At 46.6% G+C, this 18,814-nt stretch overlaps 1 protein-coding gene and 1 long non-coding RNA gene across 3 annotated transcripts in view; one reads left to right on the forward strand and one right to left on the reverse strand.

Moving 5' to 3' along the window:
- EPHA10 (EPH receptor A10) overlaps window positions 1-18,814 on the forward strand; it is a 52,797-nt gene that overhangs the window by 21,018 nt on the left and 12,965 nt on the right. For both annotated transcript variants that reach the window (XM_024232733.3, XM_054537741.2), the window contains exons 7-9: window positions 10,290-10,423; window positions 14,078-14,249; window positions 18,452-18,560. In XM_024232733.3, coding sequence (XP_024088501.2) covers window positions 10,290-10,423; window positions 14,078-14,249; window positions 18,452-18,560 — 415 coding nt within the window. The remainder of the gene's footprint in view (window positions 1-10,289; window positions 10,424-14,077; window positions 14,250-18,451; window positions 18,561-18,814) is intronic.
- LOC129051524 (uncharacterized) lies at window positions 420-10,565 on the reverse strand. The gene is made up of 2 exons (XR_008515880.1): window positions 10,284-10,565; window positions 420-782 (listed from the first exon to the last, which is right to left on the reverse strand). It is a non-coding gene; the product is annotated as an uncharacterized LOC129051524 (long non-coding RNA).

The following is an 18,814-nucleotide window of genomic DNA, read 5'->3' on the forward strand; positions in this document are numbered from 1 at the left end:
TCCTGGCCTCAGGTGACCCACCTACCTTGGCCTCCCAAAGTGCTGAGATTACAGGTATGAGCCACCATGCCTGGCTTGAAAGCCACCTTTGTTATTAAAGGACTGTGGTTTCTTGTTATGGTAACCTGAACTAATACATATAGTAACTTTTTAACTTTTTGAGGAATTATCAACTTTTTCAAAGCAGCTGTACCATTTTGCATTCCTGCCTGCAAAGTGCAAGGGTCCAAGTTTCTCTGCCTCCTCACCAATACTTGTTATTGTTTGTCTTTTAAACAGTAGCCATCCTAGCAGATGTGAGGTGGTATCTCATTGTGGCTTTGATTTGCATTTCCCTAATAACTAATGATGTTGAACATCTTTTCCTGTGTAGGGTTTTCTTTTTGTCATTAAGTTATAAGATATTATAACTATAGATATGTATTACAGACACTAGACCCTTGTGTTCATTTCCCAGGGTTGCTCTAACAAGGTGCCAAAAAACTGGCTGGCCTAAAACAAATGTATTGCAAAATCGAGGTGTCATCAAGGCCATGCTGTCTCCGATGGTTCTAGAGGAGGACCCTTCCCTGCCCTTTCAGCTTCTCATGTTTCCTGGCAATCCTTGGTGTTCCTTGGCTCGCAGACGCTTCACTCTAGTCACATGGCTGTCTTCTGCCTGTGTCTTCACATCATCATCTCTCTAGGTGTTTTTCTCTGTGTTCAAATTCTCCTTTTCATGAAGATGCCAGTCATATTGGATTAGGGCCCACCCTAATGGCCTCATTTTAACTTGATTACCTCTGTAAAAATAAGATCACATTCTGAGATGGAGGGTGGTGGTTGGGACTTCAACACACCTTTTTTAGAGACACAATTTAACCCATACAAACCTTGTCAGATACATGATTTGTGAATATTTTCTCCCACTCTGTGGTTTGGCTTTCATTTTATTGAGAATAGCCTTTCAATCACAAAAGCTTTTAGTTTCTTTTTTTTCCCCCCAAGATGGAGTCTTGCTCTGTTGCCCAGGGTGGAGTACAGTGGTGCAATCTTGGCTCACTGCAACCTCTACCTCCTGGGTTCAAGCGATTCTCCTGCCTCAGCCTCCAAAGTAGCTGGGACTACAGGTGCACACCACCACATCCAGCTAATTTTTTTTTTTTTAGATGAGCTGGAGTGCAGTGGCGTGATCTCGGCTCACTGCAACCTGTGCCACCTGGGTTCAAGTGATTCTCCTGCCTCAGCCTCCCGAGTAGCTGGGATTACAGGCACACACTGACACGCCCAGCTAATTTTTTTTTGTATTTTTAATTGAGACAGAGTTTTACCATGTTGGCCAGGCTGGTCTCGAACTCCTGACCTCGTGATCCACCCACCTCAGCCTCCCAAAGGGCTGGGATTACAGGTGTGAACCACTGTGCCCGGCCAACAGCTTTTAATTTTGGTGAAGTCAAATTTATTTATTTTTTCTTTGGTTGCTTGTGCTTTTGGTGTCATTGCTAAGAAACCATTGCTTAGTCCAAGGTTAACATCTCTGTGTTTTCTTTTAGTGTTGTAGTTTTGACTCAAATTATTTTAGAGGATGTGCTTTTATTTCCAGATGACTTGCTTTTATTTTGTTTATCTTTACGTTGCTGATTGTACTGCTTCATGGAGGTTTGTACATGGTAAACATTTTTAAACTATTTCATGGCTACTTTAAAACAATGTGCACTATTTTATAGTGTAGTTCTTTCTCTCTCTGTCTTTATATATCTATATATCTATCTATATATACACAGATGTTCCTCAACTTAATGACAGGCTTATGTCCCATTGGGCTCATTATAAGTTGAAAATATTATAAGTTGAAAATGCATTTAATGCACCTAGCCTGCCAAATATCATACCTTAGCCTAGCCTACTTTAAACATGCCCAGAACACTTACATTAGCCTACAGGCGGGCAAAATCACCTATTTTACAATGAGTATTTTACACTGAGTATCTCATGTAATTTATTGAACACTGTACTGAAAGTGCAAAAATAGAATGGTTGTATTGCTTTTACACCATTGTAAAACAATCATCAGTTAAACCATCACGAGTTATTATTCAATTGTAGTTCCTTCTTATTTTTTACTTGATGTTCCAAAGACTGAGAGGGGTTCATTTTGCATTCTGTTTGTGATTTTGTTAAAATTCCTTGTATTCGTAATGAATTTTGTTTTAAATATTTCAATTTTGTTGATGCACTTTTAGTTTCTTCACCCAGCCCTTCTCAGTTTCTCCATTTTTATCTCATCTCGTTTCTTTTTCTTCTCCACCTGTTTTCTCCTTATGACCTTCTGTACATAGTTGGTGGAGGCTGTTTTCCTTCTTCTTAAAGTGCCAGAGCGTTTTACTTACTCTCTATCATATTAAATCACTTTTCAAGATCTGCATCTCCTAAGTCTTCAGAATAATGTTCTTATTCCCTTATTCTGAAATATTTTTTCATATACCCAATTTCTGGTATTTTCTGTTTACTTGTTCTTGAGTAAGGAAATAGCTGGTGTTTGTCAACAACAACAAAAAAGATGCGTGAATTGCCCTTTGAATTAGTTATGAGGTTTTCAGCTGCAAGTAACAATAAATCTCAGTCTAACTGATTTTATTTTATTATTATTATATTATTATTATTAGAGACAAGGTCTTACTCTGTCACTCAGGCTGGAGTGCAGTGGCATGATCATAGGCTCACTGTAACCTCAAACTCCTGGGGTCAGGTCAGGCTCACTGTAACCTCAAACTCCCGCCTGAGCCTCCCAAGTGGCTAGGACTGCAGGCATGCCAACATGCCCAGCTAACTTTTTTTTCTTTTTAAATTTTTTTGTAGAGACGGAGTATTGCTATGTTGCCCAGGCTGGTCTCTAACTCCTGGCCTCAAGCAAGACCCCCATCTATGCCTCTCAAAGCTCTGGGATTATAGGCATGAGCCACAGTGTTGGGCCCTGACTTTAACTTAAATGATTTCTTAGCTCACATAAGAGGGCTAGAGTTAAAGCTTGGTTCATTCAGCAGCTCAAAAGTGTCCTCAAGGACCCAGGTTTTTTCTATCTGTCCACTCTGCCATTCTTATCACATAGGCTGGTTCCCTCATGGTAGCAAGGTGGCTGCAGCAGCTCCAGACATCACATCCTTACCATTCAGAGGCAGAAAAAGAACTGTTTCTTCCTTGCAGGTATCTTTTTAAAAGCAAGAAACTTTTCTCTGAATCCCCTGTCCCCAGCTAACTTCTTTTGTTGGCCAGAACTGGATTGTAAGCCCAACCCTAAACCATTCATTGGCAAAGGGAATGAGTGCACACAAATGTCTTAGAACAACCAGAAGTTACCCAAGTCACCTGTGGGGAGACAGTAGACTATGAACCAAAAATTCAGCTCAGCTAGCAGGAAAGGGGGACAAGGCTGTTGACTAGGTTTCCAGTATTATCTGCTGTAACTTTGGCCCCACTTGGGCGCTGGCTGATTCCCATCCCAAATCTACAGCTGGAGAGCAGGTGCTTGGTGTTAGTTTTTAGCTCCACTAGCAGGATTTATCATGCTTTCATCTAATTATCTCTTCGGAGCTGAGATGGAACCATCTTCTACCTCTCTATCCTGGCCATCTGATGCTTTCCACAAATGTAGCTCAAAAATGGACATTTCTAGCCTCCTTTTCCATCTCTGCCCCTATGTGTATTCGCAAGGAACTTTGCCACCTCCTAGAATGCTTCATCACTCCTCTCGCCTTTGTGCTCAGGCCTTTTCTGGGAGCTGCCACCTCAAAGTGAATTTTGGCTGAGAAGCGCCCCCGGGGGATAGGGAAGAGCACTCTTCCTCGAAAGCGCTCTGCAGTAGAGTGCTGGCTGTGCATTGTCCACTTGACAAAGACCTGGCTTTTTTTTTTTTTTTAAAGGGTCAGACACTGAAGGGGAGGAATAAAGGATTTTTTGAGTTATTTTTAGAATGGGAGGCAATGCCACTCTGTGGGCAGTGTAGCCTGGGGGTTCATTACAATTGCACTTTTTGATCTAGTCCCACTGCCTTGATCATAAGTAGAAATGTGCCACTCTACTCTCCAGCCCCCGTTCTGGCGATCAGCTGTCAAGACTAGTTTATGGTGATGGTGTAGGTTTTCAACTCTTACTGTGTCTTTATGTTTTAATTGGAATTTGGGAAAGACATGGAGTGGAGGCTGCTAGATATATATACCATTTAAGACTAGAAGCCACATCCACGCACTTGTCAGAGCCTGAGCCGCCTACTCCCTGTTTCCACTTCCTTGCCTTATTACTATCTGATCGGTACTTTCCTCAATCCCCCGAAGGCACCGGGAACGTCCACTTTATGAAAGCCAGTGGGAAGTTTGAATCGTCATCTTACTCTGTCTCCTCTCAGCGTAAGACATGGCCCAGCGCCAGCTCCTCTTGCTGGAATGCTGGTGCTCAGCCCTTGCTCAGTCCCTCAGACACATTACTTCATAAAATTCCCACAGCAAGCCTAGGCGTTGTCATCATCGTTCTCATTTTACACACGGGGAAACCGAGGCTCAGGGAGTAAGATCACTTGCTTGTGGACCAATAGTGGGCTAACCACTGGAAAAGTCAGGAGGGAACCTTCCTAAATGTTCTCTTCCCTGGGCTTCCATCACCTTGCGCACCGTTGGTCTTCGTCCTGCCTCTCTGGCTCCTCCTTGTCAAGCTTCTCTTCCTTTGCCTGTTTCTGAAATGTTGGTGTGTCTCAGGCTTATTCCCTAAAAGCTTTTCCTCTTCTCTTGCTATGCGTTTTCCCTGGACAGTTTCATCCCTTCACCTTCTCATAGCTCCTGCATCTCCATCTTTCTCCCAGACACCTTTTTTGAGTCCCGGAACCATTTCTCCCACTGCCCTCCTGGCATCTTCTCTTGGAAACCCCTTTGCCGAACACTGACCCCAGGCCTTATTACCTCCTGTATATGTGTGTATGTGTGTGTATGCTGCTGTTCATCTGACATCATCCAGACTGGCAGTTCTCAAACTTGTCTGCACACTGGAATCACCAAGAAACTTAAAAAATAAAGCAACTGGCCGGGCGCGGTGGCTCACGCCTGTAATCCCAGGACTTTGGGAGGGTGGATCACGAGGTCAGGAGATCGAGACCATCCTGGCTAACATGGTGAAACCCTGTCTCTACTAAAAATACAAAAAATTAGCCGGGCATGGTGGCGGGCGCCTGTAGTCCCAGCTACTCAGGAGGCCGAGGCAGGAGAATGGCGTAAACCAGGGAGGCGGAGCTTGCAGTGAGCCGAGATTGTGCCACTGCACTCCAGCCTGGGTGACAGAGGGAGACTCTGTCTCAAAAAATAAACAAATAATAAATAAATAAATAAAAAATAAAATAAAATAAAAGCAACTAATCCCTGAGCTCCATCCAGCCTACAGAGATAATGATTTGTTTGCTCTGGGTTGCGACCTGGGCAACATTTTTTTTATTGTAAAAAACACATAAAATGTATCATCTTAACCCATTTCATATGTATAGTACAGGAATGTTAACTAGATACGTTGTCCAAAAGGATCTCTGTAATTTTTTTTCCTTTATTTTTATTTGTATTTTTTTTGAGACTGGGTCTCGCTGTATTGCCTATGCTGGAGTGCAGTGACAGCCTTGACCTTGTGGTCTCGGGCAATCCTCCTGTCTCAGCCTCCCACGTAGCTGGGACCACAGGTGTGTGACACCATGCCCAGCTAATTGTTTGATTTTTTGTAGAGACAGGGTCTCACTTTGTTGTCCAGGCTGGTGTTGAACTCCTGGGCTCAAGCGATCCTCCTACCTTGGCCCTCCCAAAGTGCTGAGATTACAGGCATGAACTCCCATACCTGGGGTGTAGAACTTCTTCATCTTGCAAAGCTGAAATTCTGTATCCAGTCAACAACTCCCCTTTACCCCGACCACCCTCCCCTAGCAACTACCATTCTACTTTTCTACTTCCTTTTTTTTTTTTTTTTTTGAGACAGGGTCTCACTCTGTCGACCAGGCTAGAGGGCACTGGTGCAATCTTGGCTCACTGCAGCCTCTGCTTCCTGGGTTCAAGTGATTCTCCTGCCTCAGCCTCCCAAGTAGCTGAGATTATAGGCACCCGCCACCAGGCCTGGTTAATTTCTGTAATTTTAGTAGAGACAGGGTTTCACTACATTGGCCAGGCTGGTCTTGAATTCCTGGCCTCAAGTGATCTACCGGCCTTGGCCTACCAAAGTGTGCTGGGTTTACAGGTGTGAGCCACTGGGATTATAAGCATAAGTCACTGCACCTGGCCTACTATTCTACTTTCTGTTTCAAAGGATTTGACTACTTTAGATACCTCGCATAAGTGGAATCCATGCAGTATTTGTCTTTTTGTGACGAATTGTTTCACTTAGCATAATGTCTTCAAAGTTCATTCATATTGTAACATATGACAGAATTTTCTTCTTTTTAAGGACTAATATCCTGTTGTATGTTTACACCATATATTCTTTTTTTTTAACTCTTTATTGTTATACTTTAAGTTCTAGGGTACATGTACACAATGTGCAGGTTTGTTACATAGGTATACAAGTGCCATGTTGGTTTGTTGCACCCATCAACTCGTCATTTACATTAGGTATTTCTCCTACTGCTATCCCTCCCCCCACCCTCCACTCCCCGACAGGCCCCGGTGTGTGATGTTCCCTGCCCTGTGTCCAAGTGATCTCATTGTTCAACTCCCACCTATGAGTGAGAACATGCGGTGTTTGGTTTTCTGTCCTTGTGATAGTTTGCTTAGAATGATGGTTTCCAGCTTCATCCATGTCCCTGCAAAGGACATGAACTCATCCTTTTTTATGGCTGCATAGTATTCCATGGAGTATACACCATATTTTCTTTATCCATTTATCCACTTGCGGACATTTAGGTTGCTTCCACCTCTTGGCTATTGTGAATAATGCTGCAATGAACGTGGGTGAGCAGTATCTCTTCAAGACCTGATTTCAGTTCATTTGGATATATGCCCAGAAACAGGATTGCTGGATTATACAGTAATTACAATTTTTTAAGGAACCTCTGTATTGTTTTCCATAGCAGCTGCACCAATTTACATTCCTACACAATGGTGTACAAGGGTTCCAATTTTTTCATGTCCTTGCCAACACTTGTTATGTCCCATATTTTTGGTAGTGGTCATCCTAAAGGGTATGAGGTGATATCTCATTGTGATTTTGATTTTGATTTCCCTGATGATTAATGATATTAAGCATCTTTTCATGTGTGCTTCTTGGCCTTTTGTATATCTTTTTTTTTTGAGACAGAGTCTCACTCTGTTGCCCAGGCTGGAGTGCAGTGGTGCAATCTCAGCTCACTGCAACCTCTGCCTCCCAGGTTCAAACAATTCTTGTGCCTCAGCCTCCGGAGTAGCTGGGATTACAGGTGCATGCCACCACGCCCAGCTAACTTTTGTATTTTTAGCACAGATGGGGCTTCACCATGTTGGCCAGGCTGGTCTCAATCTCTTGACTTCAGGTGATCTGCCCCCTCGGCCTCACCAAGTGCTGGGATTACAGGCAAGAGCCACTGCGCCCGGCCTATATATCTTTTTTGAAGAAATGTCTACTCAAGCTGGTCTGAGTGCAGTGTTGTTTACAACTAATTGATCACAACACAGTTATAGATTTCTTTGTTCCATCTCTACTCCCACTGCCTCGCTTGATAGCAAAAAAAAAAAAAAAAAAAAAAAAAGCCTACTCAAGTCCTTTGTCTATTTTTTAATTGAGTTATTTGGTCTTTGTTGTTGAGTTCTAGACGTTCTTTATACATTCTGGATATTAACCCCTTAGATAAATGGTTAGCAAGCATTTTCTCCCATTTCAAAGACTGCTTCTTCACTCTGATTATTGTTGCCTTTGCCCTGCAGAAGTTTTAAAGTTTGATGTAGTCTCATTTGTCTATTTTTGTTTTTGCTGCCTGTGCTTTTGGTGTCATATCCAAGAAATCATTGCTGAATCCCGTGTCATGAATCTTTTCCCCTGTGTTTTCTTCTAGGAGTTTTATCATTTCAGATCCTACGTTTAGGTCTTTAATCCACTTTGAGTTCTTTTTTTGCATATGATGTTAGGTGAGGGTCCAACTTCATTCTTTTGCAGGTGGATATCCACTTTTCTCAGTGCCATTTGGTGAAGAGACTATCCTTTCTGCATAGCATAACCTTGGTACCCTTGTGGGAGATCATTTGACCATACATGGAGAGGAGTTATTTCTGGGCTCTGTATTCTGTTTCATTGGTCTATATGTCTGTACCATATTGCTTTGATTACTGTAGCTTTGAAATGTGTTTTGAAGTAAGGAAGTGTGAGGACTCTACCTTTGTGTATGAGTGTATGTGTGTGTAGGTTTTGTTATTCGTTGGTTTTTGTAAATGATGGAGTCTCACTGTGTTGCCCAGGCTGGTCTCAAAATGCTGGCCTCAACTGATTCTCTCACCTTGGTCTCTCAAAGTGCTGGGATTACAGGTGTGAGCCACTGCCTCTGGCCCACCTTTGTTTTTCCTTCCCATGATTGTGTTGACTATTCATGGTCCTTTTAGATTCCATATGAATTTTAGGATGTTTTTTCTATTTCTGCAAAAAATGCCTGGGATTTTGATAGAATTGCATTAAATCTGTAGATCACTTTTGGTAGTAGAGACATTTTAACAGTATTAAGTGTTCTATTCCATGAACACAGGATGCCTTTCCAATTATTTGTGTTTTATTTCATTTCTTTCAGCAATATTTTATAGTTTTCTGTATAAAAGTCTTTCATCCCTTTGGTTAAGTTTATGTCTAAGTATTTTATTATTTTTGATGCTATCATAAGTGGGATTGTTTTCCTAATTTCCTTTTTGAATTGTTCATTGTGTATAAAAACACAACAAATTTTTGTGCATTGGTTTTGTATTTTGCAACTTTGCTGTATTTTGTTTATTAGTTCTAAATTTTATTTTATGTTTTTGAGATGGAGTCTTGCTGTGTTGCCCAGGTTGGAGTGCAGTGGCGTGATCTCGGCTCACTGCAACCTCTGCCTCCCAGGTTCAAGTGATTCCCCTGCCTCAGCCTCCCAAGTAGCTGGGACTACAGGCGTGCACCACCACGCCCGGCTCATTTTTGTACTTTTAGTAGAGACGGGGTTTCACCATGTTGGCCAGGATGGTCTCAATCTCTTTTTTTTTTTTTTTTTTTTTTTTTGAGACAGAGTTTTGCTTTTGTTGCCCAGGCTGGAGTACAATGGCACGATCTCAGCTCACTGCAACTTCCACCTCCCGGGTTCAAGTGATTCTTCTGTCTCAGCCTCCCAAGTAGCTGGGATTACAGGCATGTACCACCATGCCTGGCTAATTTTGTATTTTTTTTAACAGAGACAGGGTTTCACCATTTGATCAGGCTGGTCTCGAACTCCTGGCCTCAAGTGGTCCACCTGCCTCGACCTGACCTCAAGTGATCCACCTGCCCGGCTGGTCTTGATTTCTTGACCTCGTGAACTGCCTGCCTCAGCCTCCCAATGTGCTGGGATTATAGGCTTGAGCCACCACGCCTGGCCTAACAATTTTGTGTGTGGAATCTTTAGGGTTTTCTACATATAAGATCATGTCATCTGTAAACAGAGATAAATTTCCTGCTTCTTTTCCAGTTTGGATGCCCTTTATTTCTTTTACTTGCCTAACTGCTCTGGCTAGAACTTCTAGTATTATGATGAATAAAAGTGATGACAGCAGACATCTTATCTTTTTCCTGATGTTGGAGGGAAGGCTTCCAGTCTTTCACCATTGGGTATGATGCTCACTGTAGGCTTTTCATATACGGCCTTTATTCTTTTGGGATAATTTCCTTCTATTTCTAGTTTGTTAAGTGTATTACCTCTTGACCAGACCATTGGAATCGTTAAGTAGCAGGTCCTTCTGCCTCTAAATGCTCTCTTACGTCTCCAAGCTGCAGCAAGTATAGAAAGAGCCTGGAGGATTAGAGCCAACCACCATGAGGGAAGCTGGGTTGTAAGGGGTGGGCAAGCAGCAGAAGGCCTAATGCTTTTCCCTCTAGGGGACAATGAAGAAAAGGGCTGCGGGGGCAGAGGGGCCTCTTTCCTCTGGTCCCACAGACTCCTCCCCTTTGGCCATGCCTCTCAGGCAGTTCCCTAGCCCCGCCCACAGCCCGTTAGACCACGCCCCAGGCCTCTCTAGTCCGGTCCCACAGCCCAACACGCCGCACCCTCTTCCCCGCACCCCCAGCCCTGCCGTGCAGTGGGTCAAGGTGGAGAATCCCACGTAACTTACTTTCAGCGCCCTGGGAGGAGGATGAGATCCGCAGGGACCGAGTGGAACCCCAGAGTGTGTCCCTGTCGTGGCGGGAGCCCATCCCTGCCGGAGCCCCTGGGGCCAATGACACGGAGTACGAGATCCGATACTACGAGAAGGTGAGTGCGTGTCTGGGAGGGACCTGGAGCCTGCCCTGCACCTGTCCCGCAGGGTTTCTGGTTCTTCAGGCCATCCTCCCAGCAAAAGCCCTCGTTACTCCCTTTGTAAACATAATTACCTGTCTCCCAGGGGCCGCAGGCTCCCCCTCCTCCCCCAGACTCCTGCTCTTCCTCCCTTTGCTCAGGTCTATCTCCGTCACCAACCATCTCCATTGTCCCCATGTCACCTAGTGTTTTGGTTGACAAAGAGCTTTCTCTGGGGACCCGTCCAGATTTTGTGTGGCTGAATCTTATACGTACCATTTGTAGAGCCCTTTTAAAGAAAAAGTACACAGAAAGATCATATAATTTCTAATTTTACAAAAACGCCTGACCATGGAGCTCATTGCTAGGTGTGGTGGTGTGCTAGTAGATATTTAACAGCCAGCTTTCCAGAACAATAAGTGTATGAGTTATTATAATTCCAGTCATATAAAAAAGTGTAGCACAGCATTTACAGTGATAATAAAATATGTACAGAACTCTTGATTGTGAACTCCATATGGCCAATTGATCCCCATAGGATACTTGTGCTGATTTTTGCTGACCTCTGGTATCCATTGTCAATCTGTGGTTGCAGCTTAGCTGTGATGTAACAAATGGAGTCACATCCCAATCTGCTCTTTTCCCCATAAGTTTATTACCTTTATTTTTATTTATTTATTTATTTATTTTGAGACAGAGTTTCATTCTTGTCACCCAGGCTGGAGTGCAGTGGCATGATCTCGGCTCACTGCAACCTCCGTCTCCCAGGTTCAAGTGATTCTCCTGCCTCAGCCACCCAAGTAGCTGGGATTACAGGCATGCGCCACTACACCCAGCTCATTTTTGTATTTTTAGTAGACACGAGGTTTCATCGTGTTGGCCAGGCTGGTCTATATCTCCTGACCTCAGGTGATCCACCCGCCTTAGCCTCCCAAAGTGCTGGGATTACTGGCGTGAGCCACTGCACCTGGCCAATTTATTATCTTTAAATCTGATATGCAAAGTACCGTTCAACTGTTTCTCACCTTGGTGCAAATTATATTCACTAAAGTGAAACCTCTTTCAGCTTCTACATATGTCAGAACTTCACTCACTCCTCAATGACATAAGGGACTCCTTTGCTGAAAATAGTTTCTGAATACTGGAAGTCTGTTGAGACCTGTGAGTGTTGGGGATGAGTGGGAAGGAGGAGAGAGTCCTGAGTCACTGCTGGATGTCTGACCTGGGTAACCCAGAGTCTGAGGTACCACTGACTGAGATGGAGAAGCACTGAGGTGGAAGGGCAGGCTTGGAGCAAGGTGATGAACCTGGTTTTGCTCATCTAGCATTCAGGGGGCCTCTGGGACACCCAGGTGGACTTGCAGGTCTGAAGCTTAAGGGAAAGGCCTGGCCTGGAAAGGGAGAGAAAGAGAGAGAGAGAGAGTGAGAGAGTGTTGGGGGCTCTCAGCACAGAGACAGTAGCTGCTGCCAGGGGAGGAACTGGAGGAGAGGAACAAGAAGGGGAATGTGTCTGAGAAGAGTGGCCAGGACAGAGCCCTGAGGAATGCTGATGTTTAGGGACAGCAGCAAAGGACACTGGGAAGCAGGTGCTTAGAAAGGACTCACTGAATGGACTTTGAGGATCAGGGTATAGACAAGAGCCCCAAGGCTGAGCTGGGTGGATGCTACCAGGTTGTTGGGCATGAAAACCCTCAAAAAAGAGGAGCAAGGGCCAGGCTCAGTGGCTACCACCTGTGATCCCAGCACTTTGGGAAGCTGAGACGGGAGGATGGCTTGAGGCCAGGAGTTCAAGACCAGCCTGGGCAAGAAAGTGAGATCCCCACCTCTACAAAAAAGAAATTAGCCAGACATGGTGGTGTGTGCCTGTGGTCCCAGCAACTTGGGATGCTGAAGCAGGAAGATCGCTTGAGCCCAGGAAGTCAAGGCTGCAGTGAGCAGTGATTGCACCACTGCACTCCAGCCTGGGCAACAGAGCGAGACCCTGTCTCAAAAAAACCCACAAAACCCCCAAAAACAACAAAAAAGAAGGGACAAGCCCGGGCATGGTGGTGCATGCCTATAATCCCAGCACTTCAAGAGGCCAAGGCAGGTGGATCACCTGAGGTCAGGAGTTCGAGACCAGCTTGGCTAACATGGCAAAACCCAGTCTCTATTAAAAAAAACAAAAATTAGCCAGGCATGGTGGTGGGTGCCTGTAATCCCAGCTACTCAGGAGGCTAAGGCAGGGAGAATTGCTTGAACCTAGGAGGTGGAGGTTGCAGTGAGCCGAGATTGCACGACACTGCATTCCAGCCTAGGTGACACAGCAAGCGAGACTCTGTCTCAAAAAAACAAAAACAAAAACAAAAAAAGAACAAGTATAAAAGGGCTATATTTGAAAGGCTTCAGTGTACTCTCATGGAGCCTGCTGAGTAGAAGCCTTGCTGGGCCACTGGACCTGGGTTGGTGTCTGGCAGCTCCTCTCTGGAGCCACAGTGCTGCTCATCTCAATCTCTCTCTGCACACCAGTCCAGCCCATGGTGCAGAGGGGCTTGCTCGCAGCACATTGCCAATGCCCAGGTAGGCAGCCTTGCTCCTTCCTCCTCTCTGCCCCTAGCTTGCCCTACCTTGTGGGTCTGAAGCCACTGCTTCTCTGTCTTTCAATGGATTGTTGAGATGCCTGGAAGAGAGATTCTGATTGGCCCAGCTTGGGTCAAAGTCCATCCCAATTCCTGAATGCTATGGTCAAAAAGCTGGAGCCACCAAATATCAGTGGGGAGAGTAACCTTCTGGGGCTGTGAATATGGCAAGGCCTCTAATAAGGTGTGGGCAGGGACGAAATGACGGGAGGAGCATCTCTAGTATGCCATTGTCAGGTGTGTTGGGGTGGAGTAGGGGGCAGCATGATGTCGAGCAAAAAACACAGGCTCTGCAGGGATTCAGAGGGCGCACCAGCCCCTTCCTTGATGTGAACCTCACCTAAAAAGGAGATGGAAATGCTGACTCCACAGGGCTGTTGTGAGGTTCACAGGAGGCAAAAGGTCTCATGCAGAAGCTGGCACTGAGGAGGCGCTCATCAGTGATAGTTCCAGCTGGGGCCTTGGGGGAGTCTTTACCCCTCTGAACTGGGTTTCTTTATCTGTGAAACAAACAAACAAGATAATACTTTCTGTCCTCTGAGCCTTGCAGGACAGTTGTGAAAATCAGACATCAAGGAAAGGAAAAACCTTGTGGGCCATTGGGGGCTTTCATGGGTCAGGGCTCATTCTTTCATTCTGTCCTTTGAGGCTTCAGGCCTGCCTAGGGCACTGGCCCAGCTCAGTCTGGATGGACAGGCCCTGGTGGCCCTCATCCTATCATCCCCTGGAAGGAGGATCTGGTGTCTTCTCTAAAATTTCTCTTATGCAGAGGTTGGGCTATTCTCAGCTACAAGTGCCACCGAGTGTGGGTGGGTGCTTGTGGTGAAGACAGGGGCTAAGGATCCAAGGAAAAGATCCCTGGGAACCCCCAAGATGATTGAGGTTGGGTTTTCGCACTCAGCCCACATTCACCTAAGGGTGCTTCTCCTGCCTCCCTGTTCCTGTTCACCCTTTGTTCTCCTAGAACAGTGGATCTGGCGCTGGTGGGCTTCACTTCTTGATCTCTCTCCAGGGTCAGAGTGAGCAGACTTACTCCATGGTGAAGACAGGGGCGCCCACAGTCACCGTCACCAACCTGAAGCCGGCTACCCGCTACGTCTTTCAGATCCGGGCCGCTTCCCCGGGGCCATCCTGGGAGGCCCAGAGCTTTAACCCCAGCATTGAAGTGCAGACACTGGGGGAAGGTAAGTAGTGTGTGTGAATGGACAGGGACCTAGACAGAGAGAACCCTGCATGGGGCTGAGGCAGGGAGACAAATAGAGGGGGAGAGTTATCTGGAGTTATCTGTGCAATGAAGGGAGCCTACAGAACAGTTTAATTACAGCCTAATTAATTAATGACTTTGAAATCCACTGACTAATGCCTGTTCACCAACATGAATTAGATTGGGAAACTGTCCTGGAGGAGCTCACAGGAGAGGGGTTTGTGAACAGCTATAACCCATGTCTTAGCTGGATAGAGACTCAATTTGGATAGAGACCCAAACATGGGCCACTGTCCCTTTCCCCACTAGGCCTTAGAGCGTGTTGCTGACTTCACTGAAGGTTGACGGACATGAAGGGGTTGCATTGCAGCGATAAACACAAAAATAAGGATTGCGGCCGGGTGCGGTGGCTCACACCTGTAATCCCAGCACTTTGGGAGGCTGAGGCAGGTGTATCACCTGAGGTCAGGAGTTCGAGACCAGCCCGGCCAACATGGTGAAACTCCTTCTCTACTAAAAATACAAAAATCAGCCGGGCATGGTGGCGGGCACCTGTAATCCCAGCTACTCGGGAGGCTGAGGCACAAGAATCACTTAAAACTGGGAGGCGGAGGTTGCAGTGAGCCAAGATTGTGCCACTACAGTCCAGCCTAGGTCACAGAGTGAGACTCTGTCTCAAAAAAAAAAAAAAAAGGATTGCATAGCTTAAGTGGGTAAATCACATGGTATGCAATCGATATCTCAATAAAGCTGTTACCAAAATCAAACAAAAACTGGACATTGAATATCCTCATCTGAAAACATCTCCGGCTTCTCCACAATATGGTGCTTTCCTCCCTCCTCCTTTACTTCCCTCCCCTGGTTCCTCTTCTCCCCACCCACTCCCCAATTCCCTGATGTGTGCAGAGCAGTTTAGCTGTCTTGTTGCTTTGCCTGCTGCTAACCTGGCCCTCAGGATCTCACCTCTATCTACCCTGAGCAGCTCATGAAAATATTTTCCTGAACAAAGGCAGTTCCCCCTAAGAGACATTCTGGCACCAGCTGTCAAGATAATAATTCTTTCCAACCTGCTACATGACTCTAATCCAAGATAGGAAGAGCTCTGAGTCCAAAGGGAGGTGAAGATAAAATGCTGAAGGGGTCTGAGTTCTGGGAAGGAAGACCACACTTCTCGCCTGAATGCAAAAAGTATCAGACCTCGGCCAGGTGCTGGAAAGAGAAGATTATAGCTGGGGAACATTTGAATGTGTACAGATGAGCAGGGAGGCATTCTGGGGAGAGGAAGCCATCTGAACAAAGGTGGGCAGGTTTGGCTGGACTGGGCATAGTGGGGGCAGGAGCTGGGGACTGTCAGCGGAGAAGGGCTGATGGTCTCCATTCATTGGGTACCTCTCAGTTAGTAGAGACTGCTGAGATCCCCAGCCTCCCTTCTTGTGGCCCTAGCTATGGTTCTTCCAATCTGCAGAGTGTGGTTTCCCATGAGCTGTGTCTCCAAATTGAGATTTTTTTTTTTCTTTTTTGAGGTAGGGTCTTACTGTGTCACCCAGGCTGGAGTGTAGTGGCACAATCACAGCTCACTGCAGCCTCAACTTTCCAGGCTTAAGTGATCCTCCCACCTCAGCTTCCCAAGTAGCTGAGACCACAGACACTCGCCACCATGCCCAGCTAATATTTTTACTTTTTGGGGGTCTCACTATGTTGTTCAGGCTCATTTCAAACTCCTGGGCTCAGGTGATCCCTCCACTCGGCCTCCCAAAGTGCTGGGATCACAGGTGTGAGCCACTGCCCCCCGCCTTCCGAAGCAGGATCTTTTTCTTTTTTCTTTTTTTAAAAAGGGTGATGGAATCTTGCTATGTTGCTCAGGCTGGTCTCGAACTCCTGGGCTCAAAGCAGTTCTCCTGTCTTGGCCTTCCAAAGTGTTAGGATTACAGGTGTGAGCCACCATGCCCGGCCCCAAATCAAGGTCTTGGTGAACTCTTGTGCGTCACCACTGTGCTAGTTACCTATTGTTATGTAACAAGTTGCCCCAACATCTAGCAGGTGAAAACAACAAATATTTACAATCTTATGTTTCCACGGATCGGTAATATAGGTGCCTCTCAGCTAGGTGCCAGTGACTTAGGGTCTCTTCCAAGGCTGCCCTCAAGTTGTCCTCAGGGGCTGTGATCATCTCAGGGCTTAGCTGGGGGAGAGTTCACCTCCCTGCTCAGGGTCTTGCTGGCTACTGCTGAGGCGTGCTGTTCCTTGTCCCGTGGGCCTCTCCTTAGAGCTGCTCACCACAACCACTGGATTCTTCCAGAGACTGTGAGCCAGGGAGAGGGCACCCAAGACAGAAGCCATTCGTCTTGTTTCCTGATCTTGGGAATGACATCACAATACTCTTGCCATATTCTGTTCATTAGAAATGAATCCAGCCTGTGCTCACGGGGAATGGATACCAGGAGGTAGGGATGCCATCTCAGAGGCTGCCCACTGCTGGCATCTTTCTCCGTTTCTGTGTCCACATGGTTGCCTCATTTCAAACAGTTCTTGGCAACTCTGTTCCCCTCTGTCCCCACCCAGACCCTCGGCCCTCTTTGCCTCTGGAACCCTGGGCTCTGAAATGCCCTCTCTGACTCCAGCATTTTTGGCCTCTAACTCTCGTCTTCTGTTCCTCCTCACTTGCTCTGTGACATCCGAAAGACTGCTCACTGGATCCTACCTCATCTCCCAGGCTTTTAGCTCCTCCTGGCCCCACACCCATCTCTACCCAGCCCCTGCAGATGATCTCATCAGCAATACTCCCCAACTCTGCCACCCTTCATTCCCTGGGCAACTTGCTGCACCCACCTGCTAGTCCCCAGACTTGGACCTTTCTCCTCCCTGTGTCCCACGCAGAAGCTGCCTGCAGACGTGTACTTTCCAACCTCAGTTCAGTCTTCAGGGCCACTTAGTACGTTTCCCTTTCCTAATAGTTATGCCAAACCTTCACCTCTCTCAAGCACCTCTTCTCCATCCTCACTCCCACCTCAGCAGACACCCTCATTCCTTTTCTTCTTAGGCAGGAACTCTCTCTACTGCTCCCTGTCACCCACAGGAGAAAGTTTATATTCCTTAGCTTAGAGTTCAAGGCCCTACAGGTTCTGGCTCCCCCAATTCCCTCCATCTTCCCACCCTCCAGCTTCCTATTTGCCACTCTCCGCCTTCATGCAGTCTGTTTCCCAGACACAGGGGATGACTTGCCATTTTCAGACCCAGTGTGTGCATCAAAGCACCATCAAAAATTCTTCCAGTCTCCAGGTCCAGTTCAGATGGCACCTTTTTTTGTGAAGCCTTCCTCATTGGCTTTAGGAAGAAATTATTGTGCCTCTGCTCAGCTCTGTTTCTGTTTCTTTTTTCATTCTACAGTTAAGATTTTTGTTTCTATCTCACCCATAGACCCATGTACCCCTCTCTCCTCAGTACTAATGCAAACCAGGCACATAGGTTGGATGGATGGATGGGTTGATTGGATAGATCGATGAATAGGTCTGAGAGCAAGAGTCCTCTGGGCTGCTGTCTTGGAGAAATAGTTCAAAGCAGAAGCTTTGGAATCAGGCAGAGACTTTTGGAGTGATGCTCAAATCTTAAATTCACCACTTTTTAGCCATGTGATCTTGGACAAATTATGTAATTTCTCAAGCTCAGTTTCCTCAGCTGTAGAATGAAGATGGTAATACCTTCCTGGATTAGTGTGAAGGTGAAACAAGACAGTATAGTGAAGGTACATGGCCCAGTGTCTTGAACGGAGTAAGGTGCAGTTACCGTTAGCCCTTTTTATTATTGTTGGTGGATGGTCTGGATTGGGGGTAGGGAGCTCAGAGCAGAGGCCATTCCTCCTGCAGAGCGACTTTGAGTCTCTCACTGCTCATCTGAAAGGCATAGAGGGAGGCCTGGCCCTGCCTGTCTGGACTCCTGCCTCTCTCTCTGAGCAGGAGCTGGGCTGCCGTGGAGGTGTTCTGCCCTGAGAGCAGAGGAAGCTCTTGGGACTCCAGGTGCCACTGTGGTCAATGGGACTGCCTTGGCGCCTCTGTGGCCGGGAGGCAGTGCCAAGTGCAGAGGTGCTGTGGGAATCCTGCTACAGGGTGAAGACAGGAGTCTGCCCTGGGGCTTGCCTAGGAGCCTGGTCCTCTGCCTGCCTCAACCTCGTGATTTTCCTCCCAGCTGCCTCAGGGTCCAGGGACCAGAGCCCCGCCGTTGTCATCACCGTAGTGACCATCTCGGCCCTCCTCGTCCTGGGCTCCGTGATGAGTGTGCTGGCCATTTGGAGGAGGTAGGTGGCTGGCCCCAGCCTAGGTGACCCCTGGTGGATCATGTCCCGTGCACATTAATGTGTGCTCACAGGCATCTCTGCCCACTTTGCACACACGCAGATTTGCACCCACAAGCACACTGCTGTACAAATGTAGGCATGCATCATCCCAGCCCCTCCCCCCGCTCACTGTTCATGTGGCAGCCAGCACTGCAGCTAGCTCAGCCGCTCTGGGATGAAGGGGATTTAGCGCCTTAACTCATTAAATGTCAGAA

This window comes from Pongo abelii, chromosome 1 (genome assembly GCF_028885655.2).
Source record: "Pongo abelii isolate AG06213 chromosome 1, NHGRI_mPonAbe1-v2.0_pri, whole genome shotgun sequence".
NCBI classification, from domain to species: Eukaryota; Metazoa; Chordata; class Mammalia; order Primates; family Hominidae; genus Pongo; species Pongo abelii.